The 19,176-nt window shown below is 45.7% G+C and overlaps 1 protein-coding gene across 1 annotated transcript in view; it reads left to right on the top strand.

Annotated features, from left to right (window-relative positions):
• Window positions 1-19,176, top strand: part of LOC106567252 (uncharacterized) — a 157,589-nt gene that overhangs the window by 44,740 nt on the left and 93,673 nt on the right. Inside the window, exons 2-4 of the mRNA XM_014136323.3 lie at window positions 10,857-11,001; window positions 11,109-11,267; window positions 12,840-13,032. Of these exons, the coding sequence (XP_013991798.2) occupies window positions 10,857-11,001; window positions 11,109-11,267; window positions 12,840-13,032 (497 nt within the window). The remainder of the gene's footprint in view (window positions 1-10,856; window positions 11,002-11,108; window positions 11,268-12,839; window positions 13,033-19,176) is intronic.

The following is a 19,176-nucleotide window of genomic DNA, read 5'->3' as shown; positions in this document are numbered from 1 at the left end:
GCCATGAAATACATCCACAGGTACACTGCCAATTGACTCAAATTATGTCACGTCCTGACCAGTAAAAGAGGTTGTTTGTTATTGTAGTTTGGTCAGGGCGTGGCAGGGGGTGTTTGTTTAGAGTGTTTCGGGGTTTGTTGGGCTATGTTCTTGTTAGTCTATTTCTATGTTAGTTCTAGTATGTCCACTTCTATGTGGTGTTTATTGGGTTGACCTTCAATTGGAAGCAGCTGCTCCTCGTTGCTTCTAATTGAAGGTCCTATTTAAGAGGGGTGTTTTTTTCTATGGGATTTGTGGGTAGTTGTTTCCTGTTTTGTGTTCGTGCACCTGACGGGACTGTTTGGTGTCGTTTGTTGTTTTTGCATACGTGTTTCTTTTGTTTTCCTTCTTTAATAAAATAAGAAGATGAGTTTACATGTTCCCGCTGCGTTTTGGTCCAATCCCTACGACACCCGTGACAAATTATGAGAAGCTTCTAAAGCCATGACATCATTTTCTGGAATTTTCCTAGCTGTTTAAAGGCACAGTCAACTTAGTGTATGTAAACTTCTGACCCACTGGAATTGTGATTCAGTGAATTATAAAATGAAATAATCTGTCTGTAAACAATTGTTGGAAAAATTACTTGTCATGTACAATGTAGATGTCCTAACCGACTTGCCAAAACTATAGATTGTTAACAAGAAATTTGTGGAGTGGTTGAAAAACGAGTTTTAATGACTCCAATCTAAGTGTATGTAAACTTCCGATTTCAACTGTATATTTGCTATTGCTCTACTCAGAGGGACTGACAGGCATACAGTAGATAAAGGTGGGGAACAGGTGTTAGTCTGTGTGTGCGTCATAGTGGCTGGTAAGGTCTAGTGTTAACCGTTTGCAGGTGTTGATTGATTCAGGCATATAGAATATGTTTTCTCGGTCTTTCAGCTGGGAAATATATGAATGTATGATACAACATGTACAGTAAGAAAAACCTCTGTCTACACTATTTCCGCGTAGGAGCCAGTCAGTATTCGACAAGGTCATGTTTCCTCTGCATCAAAATACTGTAGTCCTCTATCCATTGATTTGGTGATTTTCTAAGCTCCCTGACTGTCTAGCTTTCATTTCAGTGATTATTAGCGAGCTGGACACTGTATTTATGTAGGAACATTGTCATTTCACCACAGTTTTGATTTGGTTTTAGAGTTTGTTTCCGCCCCCAAAATTTATAAAAATTAAATGTACTGTACTGTGTGCCTTCATAAGGTATTTATACTCCTTGACTTTTCACATTCAGCCTGAATTAAAAAATATTTTATCGATTTATCTTACTCATTTACACGCAATACCACATAATGACAAAGTGAAAACTTCTTAATAATATTTGCTAATATTTTGAAAATGAAATACAGAAATCTAATTTACGTAAGTATTCACACCCCTGAGTCAAATCTTTGTAGAAGCACCTCTGACGGCGATTACAATTTTGAGTCGTCTTGGTATGTCTGTATTAGCCTTGCACATTCTTCCTTGCAGATTTTTTAATCTCTGTTAAATTAGATGGGGAGTGGCAGTGAACAGCAATCTTTACATCTTTCCACAGATTTTCAATGGGAGAATGGGATTTTTGCTGGGCCACTCAAGGACTTTCATATTCTTGTTCTGAAGCCATTCCAGCTTTGCTTTGGCTGTATGCTTGGGGTCATTGTCCTGTTTGAACATACATCTTCGCCCCATCTAAGGTCATTCGCACTCAAACAGGTTCTCATCAAGGATTTGCCTGTATTTGGCTCTATTCATTGTTCCCTCTATCCTTACCAGTCTTCCAGTCCCTGCCGCTGAAAAGCATCCGCAAAGCATGATGCTGCCACCCATACTTCACGGTAGGGATGGTGTTAGAAGGGTAATGAACTACCTGGTTTTCTCCAGACATAGAGCTTTGCATTCAGACGAAAGAGATCAATTGTCTCATCAGGCCACATGCTCTGAGTCTTTCATGTGCCTTTTTGCAAACTGCAGGCGTGCTCTCATGTGCCTTATTCTCAGGAGTGGCTTCTGTCTGGTCACTCTCCCATAAAGCTCAGATTGGTGAAGTGCTGTAGAAACTGTTATCCTTATGGCAGGTTCTCCCATGTCAGCCAAATAACTCTGTAGTTCTGTCAGAGTGATCATTAGGTTCTTGGTCACCTCCCTGACCAAGGTCCTTTTTGCCCGGTTGCTCAGATGGCCAGCTCTAGGCAGAGGCTGGGTAGTTCTATATTTTTTCGATTTCCCAATGATGAAGACCACTGTGCTCTTGGAAACGTTCAACACTCTACAAATTGTTTTATACCTTCTCCAGATATGTGCCTCATCACAATTCTCAGAGATCAACGGATAGTTCTTTGGACTTCAAGGTATAGTTTCTCCTCTAACATGCACTGTCAACTGTGGGACGTTTATATAGACAGGTGTGTTTATTTCTAAATCATGTCCAAACAATTGAATTGGCCGCAGGTGGACTCCAATCAAGTTGTAGTGACATCTCAAGGATGATCAAAGGAAATTGGATACACCTGAGCTCAATTTGGAGTGTCATAGCAAAGGGATGTGAATACTTATGTAAATGAAATATTTCTGCATTTCATTTTAAATACATTTGCAAAAATGATTCAACATGTTTTCACATTGTCATTATGGGGTATTGTGTGTAGATGGGCTGTAACACACACAACAAAATATGGATAAGTATGAATACTTTCTGAAAGCACTGTGTGTATATATTTATACACAGACATGCTCATATTTGTTGGTACCCTTACAGCTCATTGAAATATTGCTTAATTCCTCCTGAAAAGTGATTAAATTAAAAGCTATTTTATCATGTATACTTGCATGCCTTTGGTATGTCATAGAATAAAGAAAAGAAGCTGTGAAAAGAGATGAATTATTGCTTATTCTACAAAGATATTCTAAAATACGGACACATTTGTTGGTAGCCCTTAGAAAAGATAATAAATAATTGGATTATAGTGATATTTCAAACTAATTTGTTTCTTTAATTAGTATCACACGTTTCCAATCTCGTAATCAGTGATTCAGCCTATTTAAATGGAGAAAAGTAGTCACTGTGCTGTTTGGTATCATTGTGTGCACCACACTGAACATGGACCAGAGAAAGCAAAGCAGAGATTTGTCTGAGGAGATCAGAAAGAAAATAATAGACAAGCATGGTAAAGGTAAAGGTCAAGGCTACAAGACCATCTCCAAGCAGCTTGATGTTCCTGTGATAGCAGTTGCAAAAATTATTAAGAAGTTTAAGGTCCATAGAACTATAGCCAACTTCCCTGGGCGCGGCCGCAAGAGGAAAATCGACCCCAGGAGAATCGACCCCAGATTGAACAGAAGGATAGCGCGAATGGTAGAAAAATAACCAAGGATAACTGCCAAAGAGACAAAAGCTGAACTCCAAGGTGAAGGTACGTCAGTTTTTGAGTGAAAGTGGGCTCCATGGAAGAAGACCCAGGAGGACCACTTTTGAAAGAAAAACATTAAAAAAACAGACCTGAATTTGCTAAAATGCATATTGACAAGCCACAATCCTTCTTGGAGAATGTCCTTAGGACAGATGAGTCAAAACTGGAGCTTTTTGGCAAGTCACATCAGCTCTATGTTCACAGATTAAAAAATGAAGCTTTCAAAGAAAAGAACACCATACCTACAGTGAAACATGGAGGAAGCTCGGTTATGTTCTGGGGCTGCTTTGCTGCGCCTGGCACAGGGTGCCTTGAATCTGTGCAGGACACAATGAAATCTCAAGACTATCAAGGCATTCTGGAGCGAAACGTACTGCCCAGTGTCAGAAAGCTCTGTCTCAGTCGCAGGTCATGGGTCCTACAACAGGAAAATGACCCAAATCACACAGCTAAAAGCACCCAAGAATGGATAATAACCAAACATTAGACTATTCTGAAGTGATCTTCTATGAGTCCAGATCTGAATCCTATCGAACATCAATGGAAAGAGCTGAAACTTGCAGTCTGGAGAAGGCACCCATCAAACCTGAGACAGCTGGAGCAGTTTGCTCAGGAAGAGTGGGCCAAACTACCTGTAAACAGGTGCAGAAGGCACCCATAAAACCTGAGACAGCTGGAGCAGTTTGCTCAGGAAGAGTGGGCCAAACTACCTGTTAACGGGTGCAGAAGGCACCCATCAAACCTGAGACAGCTGGAGCAGTTTGCTCAGGAAGAGTGGGCCAAACTACCTGTTAACGGGTGCAGAAGGCACCCATCAAACCTGAGACAGCTGGAGCAGTTTGCTCAGGAAGAGTGGGCCAAACTACCTGTTAACAGGTGCAGAAGGCACCCATCAAACCTGAGACAGCTGGAGCAGTTTGCTCAGGAAGAGTGGGCCAAACTACCTGTAAACAGGTGCAGAAGGCACCCATAAAACCTGAGACAGCTGGAGCAGTTTGCTCAGGAAGAGTGGGCCAAACTACCTGTTAACAGGTGCAGAAGGCACCCATCAAACCTGAGACAGCTGGAGCAGTTTGCTCGGGAAGAGTGGGCCAAACTACCTGTTAACAGGTGCAGAAGTCTCATTGAGAGCTACAGAAAACGTTTGATTGCAGTGATTGCAGGTGTGCAACAAAATATTAGGTTATGAGTCCCATCATTTTTGTCCATGCCATTTTCATTTGTTTTATTATTTACAATATTATGTTGAATAAATAATCAAAAGCAAAGTCTGATTTCTATTAAATATGAAACAAACAGTGGTGGATGCCAATTACTTTTGTCAGTTTCATGTTATTTCAGAGAAAAATTGTGCATTCTTCATTTTTTGCGGAGGGGTACTGTCACGCCCTGACCTTAGAGAGCCTTTTTATTCTCTATTTTGGTTAGGTCAGGGTGTGATTAGGGTGGGTACTCTAGTTTTTTGTATTTCTATGTTGGCCTGGTATGGTTCCCAATCAGAGGCAGCTGTCTATCGTTGTCTCTGATTGGGGATCATATTTAGGAAGCCTTTTCCCACCTGTTGTTTGTGGGATCTTGTTTTTTGTATTGTTGCTGTTGAGCCCTACAAGGCTGTACGTTTCGTTGGTTTCTCTTTTTTGTTTTGTTGCTGGTTATCATTAATAAATATGATTAACCTACCCCACGCTGCATCTTGGTCCGACCATCATTACAACAATGTTTGTTACAGAAGATCCCACCACCCACGGACCAAGCAGCGTGCCCAGGAGGAGCAGGGATCCTGGGCCTGGGAGGAAAGCCAGGAGTGGAGGACATTCTGGACGTGAGACGAAATCATGGCAGGAGACAGAAGCCTGCCATGGAAGCAGGCGGAGGCAGCGAAGGAACAACAACGATGACACCGGGGTTCGCGGCCACGACGGAAGCCTGAGAGGCAGCCTCAAAAAGAAATGGGAGGGGGGGCACACGGGGTGGTTGGCAGAGCCAAGGTGGGAACCAGAACCAACTCCCTGTATTCACCGTGTGGAGTTGGTCACTGTTCAGGTGCCATGTTTTGCGGTTCTTCGCACCGTGTCTCCAGTGTGCCTTCACAGCCCAGTGCGTCCTGTGCAAGCTCCCCGCACTTGCCGTGCGAAGGTGGTCATTTGTCCAGGACGCGTTGTGCCAGCTCTACGCTTCAGACCTCCAGTGCACCTCCACGGTCCGGTATATCCTGCGCCGGCTCCACGCCTCCTGTGCGTCTCCCCAGCCCGGTACGTCCTGTGCCGGCTCCACGCACCCAGCCTCCAGTGCGTCTCCCCAGCCCGGTACGTCCTGTGCCAGCTCCACGCACCAGGCCTCCAGCAACGGTCGGCAGTCCAGAGCCTCCAGCAACGGTCTGCTGCCCGGAGCCTCCAGTGATGACCCATGGCCCGAAGCCTCCAGTGACGATCCATGGCCCGAAGCCTCCAGTGACAATCCATGGACCGAAGCCTCCAGTGACGATCCATGGCCCGAAGCCTCCAGTGACGATCCATGGCCCGATGCCTCCAGTGACGATCCATGGCCCGGAGCCTCCAGTGATGATCCATGGCCCGGAGCCTCCAGTGATGATCCATGGCCCGGAGCCTCCAGTGATGATCCATGGCCCGGAGCCTCCAGTGATGATCCATGGCCCGGAGCCTCCAGTGACGATCCATGGCCCGGAGCCTCTAGAGACGGTCCAAGGTCCGGAGCCTCCAGCGACGGTTCCCAGTCCGGAGCCTCCAGCGACAGTTCCCAGTCTGGAGCCTCCGGCGACGGTTCCCAGTCAGGAGCCTCTGGCGACGATCCACGGTCCGGAGCCTCTGGCGACGATCCACTGTCCGGTTCCTCCGGTGACGATCCACTGTCCGGTTCCTCCGGCAACGATCCATGGTCCGGAGCCTCCGGCGACGATCCACGGTCCGAAGTCCCCGGCGACGATCCACGGTCTGGAGCCTCCGGTGACGATCCACGGTCCGGTTCCATGGAAGCAGAGGGATCCGCGAGCGGAGCGGGGTCTACGTTCCGAACCGGAGCTGCCACTCAGGCTAGATGCCCACCCGGACCCTCCCCCATAGAGTCAGGTTTTGCAGCCAGAGTCTGCACCTTTGGGGGGGGGGGGGGGGGGGGGGGGGGGTACTGTCACGCCCTGACCTTAGAGAACCTTTTTATTCTCTATTTTGGTTAGGTCAGGGTGTGACTAGGGTGGGTACTCTAGTTTTTTGTATTTCTATGTTGGTATGGTTCCCAATCAGAGGCAGCTGTCTATCGTTGTCTCTGTTTGGGGATCATATTTAGGCAGCCTTTTCCCACCTGTTTGTGGGATTAGTTTTTTTTGCATTGTTGCTGTTGAGCCCTACAAGGCTGTACGTTTCGTTGGTTTCTCTTTATTGTTTTGTTGCTGGTTATCATTAATAAATATGATTAACCTACCCCACGCTGCATCTTGGACTGACCATCATTACAACGACGTTAGTTACAGGTACCAACAAATTTGAGCACGTGTGTGTGTGTGTGTGTGTGTGTGTATGTATGTATATATATATATATATATATATATATATATATATATATATATATATATACTGTTCAAAAAAATAAAGGGAACACTTTAACAACACATCCTAGATCTGAATGAAAGAAATCATCTTATTAAATACTTTTTTCTTTACATAGTTGAATGTGCTGACAACAAAATAACACAAAAATAATCAATGGAAATCCAATTTATCAACCCATGGAGGTCTGGATTTGGAGTCACACTCAAAATTAAAGTGGAAAACCACACTACAGGCTGATCCAACTTTGATGTAATGTCCTTAAACCAAGTCAAAATGAGGCTCACTAGTGTGTGTGCCCTCCACGTGCCTGTATGACCTCCCTACAACGCCTGGGCATGCTCCTGATGAGGTGGCGGATGGTCTCCTGAGGAATCTCCTCCCAGACCTGGACTAAAGCATCCACCAACTCCTGGACAGTCTGTGGTGCAACATGGCGTTGGTGGATGGAGCGAGACATGATTTCCCAGATGTGCTCAATTGGATTCAGGTCTGGGGAACGGGCGGGCCAGTCCATAGCATCAATGCCTTCCTCTTGCAGGAACTGCTGACACACTCCAGCCACATGAGGTCTAGCATTGTCTTGCATTAGGAGGAACCCAGGGCCAACCGCACCAGCATATGGTCTCACAAGGGGTCTGAGGATCTCATCTCGGTACCTAATGGCAGTCAGGCTACCTCTGGCGAGCACATGGAGGGCTGTGCGGCCCCCCAAAGAAATGCCACCCCACACCATGACTGACCCACCGCCAAACCGGTCATGCTGGAGGATGTTGCGGGCAGCAGAATGTTCTCCACGGCGTCTCCAGACTCTGTCACGTCTGTCACGTGCTCAGTGTGAACCTCCTTTCATCTGTGAAGAGCACAGGGCGCCAGTGGCGAATTTGCCAATCTTGGTGTTCTCTGGCAAATGCCAAACGTCCTGCACAGTGTTGGGCTGTAAGCACAACCCCCACCTGTGGACGTCGGGCCCTCATACCACCCTCATGGAGGCTGTTTCTGACCGTTTGAGCAGACACATGCACATTTGTGGCCTGCTGGAGGTCATTTTGCAGGGCTCTGGCAGTGCTTCTCCTGCTCCTCCTTGCACAATGGCGGAGGTAGAGGTCCTGCTGCTGGGTTGTTGCCCTCCTACGGCCTCCTCCACGTCTCCTGATGTACTGGCCTGTCTCCTGGTAGCGCCTCCATGCTCTGGACACTACGCTGACAGACACAGTAAACCTTCTAGCCACAGCTCACATTGATGTGCCATCCTGGATGAGCTGCACTACGTGAGCCACTTGTGTGGGTTGTAGACTCCGTCTCATGCTACCACTAGAGTGAAAGCACCGCCAGCATTCAAAAGTGACCAAAACATCAGCCAGGAAGCATAGGAACTGACAAGTGGTCTGTGGTTACCACCTGCAGAACCACTCCTTTATTGGGGGTGTCTTGCTAATTGCCTATAATTTCCACCTGTTGTCTATTCCATTTGCACAACAGCATGTGACATTTATTGTCAATCAGTGTTACTTCCTAAGTGGACAGTTTGATTTCACAGAAGTGTGATTGACTTGGAGTTACATTGTGTTTTTTAAGTGTTCCCTTTATTTTTTTGAGCAGTGTATATATATATATATATATATATATATATATATATATAGTAGCAAGCAAAAGGTTGGACACACCTACTCATTCAAGGGTTTTTCTTTATTTTTACTATGTTATACATTGTAGAATAATAGAGAAGATTTCAAAACTAGGAAATAACACATATGGAATCATGTATTTACCAAAAAAGTGTTAAACAAATAAAAATATATTTTAGATTCTTCAAAGTAGCTACCCTTTGCCTTGATGACAGCTTTGCACACTTGGCATTCTCTCAACCAGCTTCATGAGGAATGCTTTTCCAACAGTCTTGAAGGAGTTCCCACATATGCTGAGCACTTGTTGGCTGCTTTTCCTACACTCTGCGGTCCAACTCATCTCAAACCATCTTAATTGGGTTGAGGTCAGGTGATTGTGGAGGCCAGATCATCTGATGCAGCACTCCATCACTCTCTTTCTTGGTCAAATAGCCCTTACACAGCCTGGAGGTGTGTTGGGTCATTGTCCTGTTGAAAAACAAATGATAATCCCACTAAGCGCAAACCAGATGGGATGGTGTATCGCTGCAGAATGCTGTGGTAGCCATGCTGGTTAAATGCCTTAAATTCTAAATAAAGTACCGACAGTGTCACCAGCAAAGCACCCCCACACCATCACACCTCCTCTTCCATGCTCCACGGTGGGAACCACACATGCGAAGATCATCTGTTCACCTACTCTGCGTCTTCAGAATGATATGGCGGTTGGATCCAAAAATCTTACATTTCCACCAGTCTAATTGCTTGTGTTTCTTGGCCCAAGCAAGTCTCTTCTTATTGTTGGTGTCGTGGTTTCTTTGCAGCAATTTGACCATGAAGGCCTGATTCACGCAGTCTCCTCTGAACAGTTGATGTTGAGATGTGTCTGTTACTTGAACTCTGTGAAACATTTATTTGAGCTGCAATTTCTGAGGCTGATAACTCTAATGAACTTATCCTCTGCAGCAGAGGTTACTCTGGGACTTCCTTTCCTTTGGCGGTCCTCATGAGAGCCAGTTTCATCATAGCGCTTGATGGTTTTTGCGATGGCACAAAGTTCTTGAAATGTTCTGGATTGACTGACCTTCATGTCTTAAAGTAATGATGGACTGTCGTTTCTCTTTGCTTATTTGAGCTGTTATTTCCATAATATAGACTTGGTATTTTACCAAATAGGGCTATCTTCTGTATACCACCCTTACCTTGTAGAGCGTGACAATGTTCGTTTCAGGTTTTATTTACACTAAAACCACCCACGGGACGGATTGGACCCTGTAAGTAGGCTATGTTTGACATCCCTGCTCTAAGAGCATCTCCCCTTCCATGGAAAAAAGCCCTGTGGCGGTATGAAGCATGTTCGCTGTGGTTAAACCATTGAAGTCTATGTTAAGTGCTGCTATTACAATCCTGACTTAACTCTGCTGTTCTCTCCTTCCTGCTCCTTACAGGGGAAGGTTAGTTCAGTCTAGGCTAATTGATTTGCCTGCGTGCAGTGCCTGCTGTGCTAAAGCACTGCCTGTTTGTCTAATTGGCCTCAAGTCCTCCTCATCTTAGATAGTGTAGTTCCCAGGTGACCTTAGAATAATGCCAGGCACTGCAGGTTACAGCCCATTCAATACACAACAATACATGTCTTTCACTGCTGACTTAAGTCATTTTCTCCACCATTGATCAACTGCTGTATTCATAACCCTTATGAGGGGCTCCTCAGCCCACAGCTCCTCATCAACAGCTCACAGACCCCACCATGGCATGTTACACAAACAGATAGGCCTCCTGTGCTTGCTTCCACAGGCAACAAATGAAAGGAAAACCAAAACAATGGAGGGCACTATGGTACACACTACAGCCCCACCATTTTGAAACTATTGGTATTTGTTCTAGCCCTCAACAGTCCAGAAGGAATGGTTCCCAAATTAGTATTTTAGTATATTAGTATAAACCAATTTAGTATATTAATTGATGGGCAAAGTGGATGGAATGAGGTGGCTGTTTTTGACCCTCTTTTCACAGAAAATGAAGCTTATGGAACATTATGGTCAGAAGTCCATTGAGAGGGGTACAAGGACTTTCATTTCACAGGGTAATCTTCGGAATGGTAACTGAGTGTTACAGAGGAGTGGATTGAGGTCTGCCTCCATAAGACAACAGAATTCTTATTTGTCTGTTAGTTGACAGTTAAGGCTTGAACCCCGACAAGGCTGCTCGCGACTTTATTTCACTGTGAGTCTGTCCTTTCTTTCTCTCCACAGAGGTGAACCTTCTAGAGGAGCTCTCGCTGCAGGTGTCCAACAGCAGCAATGCCTCCATGTCTCTGGATGCTCAGAGGTGTCCGGTGCTGCAGGTGGGACAGTACTCCACCCTGGCCCTGCCCCTAGCAGAACTCTTCACTGACGGGTAAATCTCCCCACACACGGACGTACACACACACACACACACCCCCCTCACACTCACACTCACACTCCCTCGAGACTGACACTGTGTACCGGCATTGTGTTGTACAGGTTTGCAGATGAATTCAGTCTGTTGGTGCAGTTGCGAAGCCCACAGCGAGACGAACGCAGCGTGCTCACCCTGCTCAGCCATGACAGCCACATCCTGCTGCAACTACGCATCAGCGCATACACACTCACCTTCATCAGCACACAACAGCGCCACTACGAGTGAGTCTGTGTATGTCTATCTGCCCGTCTGTGGCGATTTTGCAAATACAGGCTTTTTTTGTGTCTCGGGTAGATGTAATTTAAAAAAAAAGATATGTTTTTTGTTCATTTTCCAAAGCATTTTATTTCTGGATTTCACTGTTTTGCATTGACCAGGCAGTTGTCACACACCCTGACTTTTGATCTTCTGCTATGTATTTCAATAAGAAACATTTAGATTTTTTGAAAATAGTTAATGCACCTGTTTAAAAAAAGAGTCAAATAAATTAAAGCTATGTACTTTTTAATGTTCATAAGCACCAAATATATATTTAGTTTTACGAAATACGGTTGTCCCACAGTTTTACGTCATCACCATCACACTGAATAAAGTGATCAATTGTAGTATTTATCAACATTTTACAAATCAATTCACACAAGAACTGGGAAGTGACAGTGGCGAACAAGGATATGAGGTAGAGAGTATGTGATATTATATTTCTACCTCCAAGAACCCCAAGGTCACTTTGAATTTGTCAAGATAAGAGAATATTTTATTTTGTGTATGTAATGAAGATTTCCAGGTTATTACCACCATAAAGTGTAAAATGGGTTTACCCCTCCCTGCTCAGTACTGCTTAGCACTTAATCTTTTACTGTGTTTGTAGCAATGCATTTGACCATTTGACCATTACCCTGTCATTACACAGTCATTACCACCATAATCTACACAAATTTGTTCAAAAATATATTTGAACAGTAAATAAATATCACACTCCTGTCTTTAGGTGTAAAGCACTTACTTGTTCTCAATATAACTACTTAAAAATGATAAATACATAACAATTTTAACAAGTTATTATATTGTTTATGGTAGCCTCAGTGCATGTTTACAAGCACAGGAAGCAAACAGACATGTATTCAATAAGGAATTAAAATCATATTTTCTAAATAAACCAGGTAAACCAAATAATCCCCAAACCCATTTTGTTTTTGATTCATTTTTAAACTAAAATGTAATGTTTTATGATGTGATGTAAATGCTTCGTGCGGAAGGTGTTTTGGGACAACGGAGTAAATTCCATGTATTGTTGAATAAAAATGGTCACAGCCAATTCCAGTTTGGTTCCTGATAAAATTAGAAAAGTATTTATGTTGCTAAAAGTATTTTTCAAGAAACTAAATATTTTTTCTAAATAAGACATGACCAAAGGGCCCAGTTGCAAAATCGTGTGTGTGTGTGTGTGTGTGTGTGTGTGTGTGTGTTTCTGTGTGTGGACTGAGGGTGAAACGATTCAAGGGCTGTTTTTCTAAAGCCTACTGGCAGGTTGCTTGTTCCTTTCTTCTTAAGCCACAGTGGATTTTAAGCAATACATCACTGTTAGACAGACAAAAGACTTGGCCAGAAGATGGACAGAGTCATTGTGTTGCCTTGGTACTTGTATAGTGCATGAGATTTTAGAGGGCCAACATGCACCACACACTTCACATTATTGCCAAAACAGAACATAACAGAGACATGCACTTCCTTCTCAATAATGTTTGCCATACTGTATGACATCACCCATTGCATTGTTTTGACCTGATTCCCAGGTTCCCGGTCAGTGGTCTGTCTGATGGCCAGTGGCACCACGTAGCTGTGAGTGTGTCATCTGTTAGGCTGGCGCTGTATGTGGACTGTGCCTTGGTGGAGAGTGTGGACTGGGTGTACCAGGGTATGGGCATCACCCCTGAAGGCCTACTATTGTTGGGAGGGATCATAGAGGGCTTCGAAACACCCTTTGAGGTAAGTACTAGACTTACCGTTCCACCTCTTTATTTCCTCTCCTTTCTCTTATTTTTCCTCCTCTCCAGTTCCATTCTCTTTTCCTCTGTTGTCTCCTCCTCTCCTTTTCTCTCCTCTGTTCTCCTCTTCTCTCCTCTCTCCTCTGTTCTCCTCTCCTCCCCTCTTTTCTCCTCTCCCCCCTGTCCTCTTTTCTCCTTTCCTTTCCTCTACTCTCTCCACTCCTCTCCTCCCTTCTCCTGCATGTTTCCATACAAGAGGATGTATCTGCCTAAATCATCATGCAACATACCAGCAACGCATTATGCAACATAGGCTATACAGCTTTATCTCCTGCTGTTTAGAGTGACTCAATAACTGTGTGCCCTTTCTGTTGAATGGTGGGTAATTTATCATAGAAGATCAGTACCGGTCTGCAGGATGTAGGTACTGTCAAATCTTATAACCAAAAAACACTGTGAATCAGCACACTGTATAGGAACCCAATGGTCTAGCTATCCCCCTACCCAACCTGTAAGGGAGGTTTAGGGGGGGGGGGATGGGATGGGGGCTCCTCTCATTGCCCTGACCCCACCAACTGCCCCCATTCCCCAAGACACATGAAGACATCCCTGTGCTATCCATAGCAGCAGCCAGAGCTAGTGTTTACGAAGGATGCGTGTTAGAGCGTACAGTATGAGTGCAGAGCAGAAGGGGGGGGGGGGGGGGGGGGGGCGCGAGAGGAGAGCAGAACAGGACAGACAGCAGGCAGCATCTGGCTTTGTGCTCAGCTCAGTCCAGAGCCAAGATTGATTCTCCATCGCCTTCTCTCCTACAGCGACAGGTCTTTATGACAACCCCTCTGAGGATTGAGCTTCCTCTTGCTGAGGTGGTAACAGTCTTCTCCCGCTAGGTTCCTCTTTACTGGAACTTTAGCACACCTCCATTTTTCACCTTAACTATCGTCCACTTCAGGACAACTCGGGGAGGAAAACACCTTCCCCTGTCTGTGTTTTAAGTGTTTATTGTCAGTTGATCCATTTCCTTACTCTACAGTCACAGCACAATAAAGACTGATATAGATGAGGCCTTTGCTAATAGGTTTCCGTGAAGGTTAAGCAGGCTTAAAACCAGTTTTAAATGGTTTGTTGTTCCTCCACAGAGGAAAGGTAGGCATTTGTGCAGACAGTTCCTTTAGGTCTGTGAATATATATATATACTGGAAAATATATATATAATCACAACATGCAACAATTTAGAAGATTTTACTGAGTTCATATAAGAAAATCAGTCAATGTAAATGAATTCATTAGACCCTAATCTATGGATTTCACATGACTGGGAATATAGATACAGTTGAAGTCAGAAGTTTACATACACCTTAGCCAAATACATTTAAACTCAATTGATCACAATTCCTGACATTTAATCCTAGTAACAATTCCTGTGTTAGGTCAGTTAGGATCACCACTTTATTTTAAGATTGTGAAATGTCAGAATAATAGTAGAGAGAATGATTTATTTCAGCTTTTATTTATTTCATCACATTCCCAGTGGGTCAGAAGTTTACATACACTCAATTAGTATTTGGTAGCATTGTCTTTAAATTGTTTAACTTGGGTCAAATGTTTCGGGTAGCCTTCCACAAGCTTCCCACAATAAGTTGGGTGAATTTTGGCCCATTCCGACTGACAGAGCTGGTGTAACTGAGTCAGGTTTGTAGGCCTCCTTGCTCGCACATGCTTTGTCAGTTCTGCCCAAAAATGTTCTCTGGGATTGAGGTCAGGGCTTTGTGATGGCCACTCCAATACCTTGACTTTGTTGTTCTTAAGCCCTTTTGCTACAACTTTGTAAGTATGCTTGGGGTCATTGTCCATTTGGAAGACCCATTTGCGACCAAGCTTTAACTTCCTGACTGATGTCTTGAGATGTTACTTCAATATATCCACATCATTTTTCCTCCTCGTGATGCCATCTATTTTGTGAAGTGCACCAGTCCCTCCTACAGAAAGCATCCTCACAACATGATGCTGCCACCCCCGTGCTTCACGGTTGGGATGGTGTTCTTCGGCTTGCAAGCCTCCCCCTTTTTCCTCCAAACATAATGATGGTCATTATGGCCAAACAGTTTTATTTTTGTTTCATCAGACCAGAGGACATTTCTCCAAAAAGTACGATCTTTGTCCCCATGTGCAGTTGCAAACCGTAGTCTGGCTTTTTTATGGCGGTTTTGGAGGCGTGGCTTCTTCCTTGCTGAGCGGCTTTTCAGGTTATTTCGATATAGGACTCATTTTACTGTGGATATAGATACTTTTGTACCTTTTTCCTCCAGCATCTTCACAAGGTCCTTTGCCGTTGTTCTGGGATTGATTTGCGCTTTTCGCACCAAAGTACATTCATCTCTAGGAGACAGAACACGTCTCCTTCTTGAGCGGAATGACGGCTGTGTGGTCACATGGTGTTTATACTTGCGTACTATTGTTTGTACAGATGAACATGGTACCTTCAGGTGTTTGGAAATTGCTCCCAAGGTTGAACCAGGCTTGTGGAGGTCTGACATTTATTTTCTGAGGTCTTGGCTGATTTCTTTTGATTTTCCCATGATGTCAAGTGAAGAGGCACTGAGTTTAAAGGTAGGCCTTGAAATACATCCACAGGTACACCTCCAATTGACTCAAATAATGTCAATTAGCCTATCAGAAGCTTCTAAAGCCATGACATCATTTGTGGAATTTTCCAAGCTATTTAAAGGCACAGTCAATTTCGTGTATGTAAACTTCTGACCCACTGGAATTGTGATACCGGGAATTATAAGAGAAATAATCTGTCTGTAAACAATTGTTGGAAAAATTACTTGTGTCATGCACAACGTAGATGTCCTAACCGACTTGCCAAACTATAGTTTGTTAACAAGAAATTTGTGGACTGGTTGAAAAACAAATTTTATTGACTCCAACCTAAGTCCTAAGTGTATGTAAACTTCCGACTTCTTCAATTGTACATCTCTTGGTCACAGATACATTACCTTTAAAAAAAAAGGTAGGGGTGTGAAACAGAAAACCAGTCAGTATTTGGTGTGACCACCATTTGCCTCATGCAGCGCGACACATCTCCTTCGGTAGAGTGGATCAGGCTGTTGGTTGTGGCCTGTGGAATGTTATCTCACTACTCGTCAATGGCTGTGCGAAGTTGCTGGATATTGGCGGGAACTGGAACACACTGTCATACACGTCGATCCAGAGCATCCCATGGGTGAGATGGGTGAGATGTCTGGTGAGTATTCAGGCCATGGAAGAACTGGGACATTTTCAGCTTCCAGGAATTGTGTACAGATCCTTGTGACATGGGGCCGCGTTTTATCATGCTGAAACATGAGGGGATGGCGGCGGATGAATGGCATGACAATGGGCCTCAGGACCTCGTCACTGTATCTCTGTGCATTCAAATTTCTATCGATAAAATGCAATGGTGTTCGTTGTCCGTAGCTTATGCCTGCCCATACCATAACCCCACTGCTACCATGGGGCACTCTGTTCACCATGTTGACATCAGCAAACCGCTCGCCCACACATTTACATTTACATTTAAGTCATTTAGCAGACGCTCTTATCCAGAGCGACTTACAAATTGGTGCATTCACCTTATAATATCCAGTGGAACAACCACTTTACAATAGTGCATCTAAATCTTTTAAGGGGGGGGTTAGAAGGATTACTTTATCCTATCCCAGGTATTCCTTGAAGAGGTGGGGTTTCAGGTGTCTCCGGAAGGTGGTGATTGACTCCGCTGTCCTGGCGTCGTGAGGGAGCTTGTTCCACCATTGGGGTGCCAGAGCAGCGAACAGTTTTGACTGGGCTGAGCGGGAACTGTGCTTCCTCAGAGGTAGGGAGGCGAGCAGGCCAGAGGTGGCTGAACGGAGTGCCCTTGTTTGGGTGTAGGGCCTGATCAGAGCCTGAAGGTACAGAGGTGCCGTTCCCCTCACAGCTCCGTAGGCAAGCACCATGGTCTTGTAGCGGATGCGAGCTTCGACTGGAAGCCAGTGGAGAGAGCGGAGGAGCGGGGTGACGTGAGAGAACTTGGGAAGGTTGAACACCAGACGGGCTGCGGCGTTCTGGATGAGTTGTAGGGGTTTAATGGCACAGGCAGGGAGCCCAGCCAACAGCGAGTTGCAATAATCCAGACGGGAGATGACAAGTGCCTGGATTAGGACCTGCGCCGCTTCCTGTGTGAGGCAGGGTCGTACTCTGCGAATGTTGTAGAGCATGAACCTACAGGATCGGGTCACCGCCTTGATGTTGGTGGAGAACGACAGGGTGTTGTCCAGGGTCACGCCAAGGCTCTTAGCACTCTGGGAGGAGGACACAAGGGAGTTGTCAACCGTGATGGCGAGATCATGGAACGGGCAGTCCTTCCCCGGGAGGAAGAGCAGCTCCGTCTTGCCGAGGTTCAGCTTGAGGTGGTGATCCGTCATCCACACTGATATGTCTGCCAGACATGCAGAGATGCGATTCGCCACCTGGTTGTCAGAAGGGGGAAAGGAGAAGATTAATTGTGTGTCATCTGCATAGCAATGATATGAGAGACCATGTGAGGATATGACAGAGCCAAGTGACTTGGTGTATAGCGAGAATAGGAGTGGGCCAAGAACAGAGCCCTGGGGGACACCAGTGGTGAGAGCACGTGGTGCGGAGACAGATTCTCACCATGCCACCTGGTAGGAGCGACCTGTCAGGTAGGACGCAATCCAAGCGTGGGCGGCGCCGGAGATGCCCAGCTCGGAGAGGGTGGAGAGGAGGATCTGATGGTTCACGGTATCAAAGGCAGCAGATAGGTCTAGAAGGATGAGAGCAGAGGAGAGAGAGTTAGCTTTAGCAGTGCGGAGAGCCTCCGTGACACAGAGAAGAGCAGTCTCAGTTGAATGCCCAGTCTTGAAACCTGACTGATTAGGATCAAGAAGGTCATTCTGAGAGAGATAGCAAGAGAGCTGGCCAAGGACGGCACGTTCAAGAGTTTTGGAGAGAAAGGAAAGAAGGGATACTGGTCTGTAGTTGTTGACATCGGAGGGATCGAGTGTAGGTTTTTTCAGAAGGGGTGCAACTCTCGCTCTCTTGAAGACGGAAGGGACGTAGCCAGCGGTCAAGGATGAGTTGATGAGCGAGGTGAGGAAGGGGAGAAGGTCTCCGGAAATGGTCTGGAGAAGAGAGGAGGGGATAGGGTCAAGTGGGCAGGTTGTTGGGCGGCCGGCCGTCACAAGACGCGAGATTTCATCTGGAGAGAGAGGGGAGAAAGAGGTCAAAGCACAGGGTAGGGCAGTGTGAGCAGGACCAGCAGTGTCGTTTGACTTAGCAAACGAGGATCGGATGTCGTCAACCTTCTTTTCAAAATGGTTGACGAAGTCATCCGCAGAGAGGGAGGGGGGGGGGGAGGGGGAGGAGGATTCAGGAGGGAGGAGAAGGTAGCAAAGAGCTTCCTAGGGTTAGAGGCAGATGCTTGGAGTTTAGAGTGGTAGAAAGTGGCTTTAGCAGCAGAGACAGAAGAGGAAAATGTAGAGAGGAGGGAGTGAAAGGATGCCAGGTCCGCAGGGAGTCGAGTTTTCCTCCATTTCCGCTCGGCTGCCCGGAGCCCTGTTCTGTGAGCTCGCAGTGAGTCGTCGAGCCACGGAGCAGGAGGGGAGGACCGAGCCGGCCTGGAGGATAGGGGAGAGAGGAAATCAAAGGATGCAGAGAGGGAGGAGAGGAGGGTTGAGGAGGCAGAATCAGGAGATAGGTTGGAGAAGGTTTGAGCAGAGGGAAGAGATGATAGGATGGAAGAGGAGAGAGTAGCGGGAGAGAGAGAGCGAAGGTTGGGACGGCGCAATACCATCCGAGTAGGGGCAGAGTGAGAAGTGTTGGATGAGAGCGAGAGGGAAAAGGATACAAGGTAGTGGTCGGAGACTTGGAGGGGAGTTGCAATGAGATTAGTGGAAGAACAGCATCTAGTAAAGATGAGGTCAAGCGTATTGCCTGCCTTGTGAGTAGGGGGGGAAGGTGAGAGGGTGAGGTCGAAAGAGGAGAAGAGTGGAAAGAAGGAGGCAGAGAGGAATGAGTCGAAGGTAGACGTGGGGAGGTTAAAGTCACCCAGAACTGTGAGAGGTGAGCCATCCTCAGGAAAGGAACTTATCAAGGCGTC

Source organism: Salmo salar, chromosome 01, assembly GCF_965601325.2.
Source record: "Salmo salar chromosome 01, fSalSal1, whole genome shotgun sequence".
NCBI lineage: Eukaryota > Metazoa > Chordata > Actinopteri > Salmoniformes > Salmonidae > Salmo > Salmo salar.
Note: the sequence above shows the minus strand (reverse complement) of the source record. Positions and strands in the feature narration are given on the sequence as shown.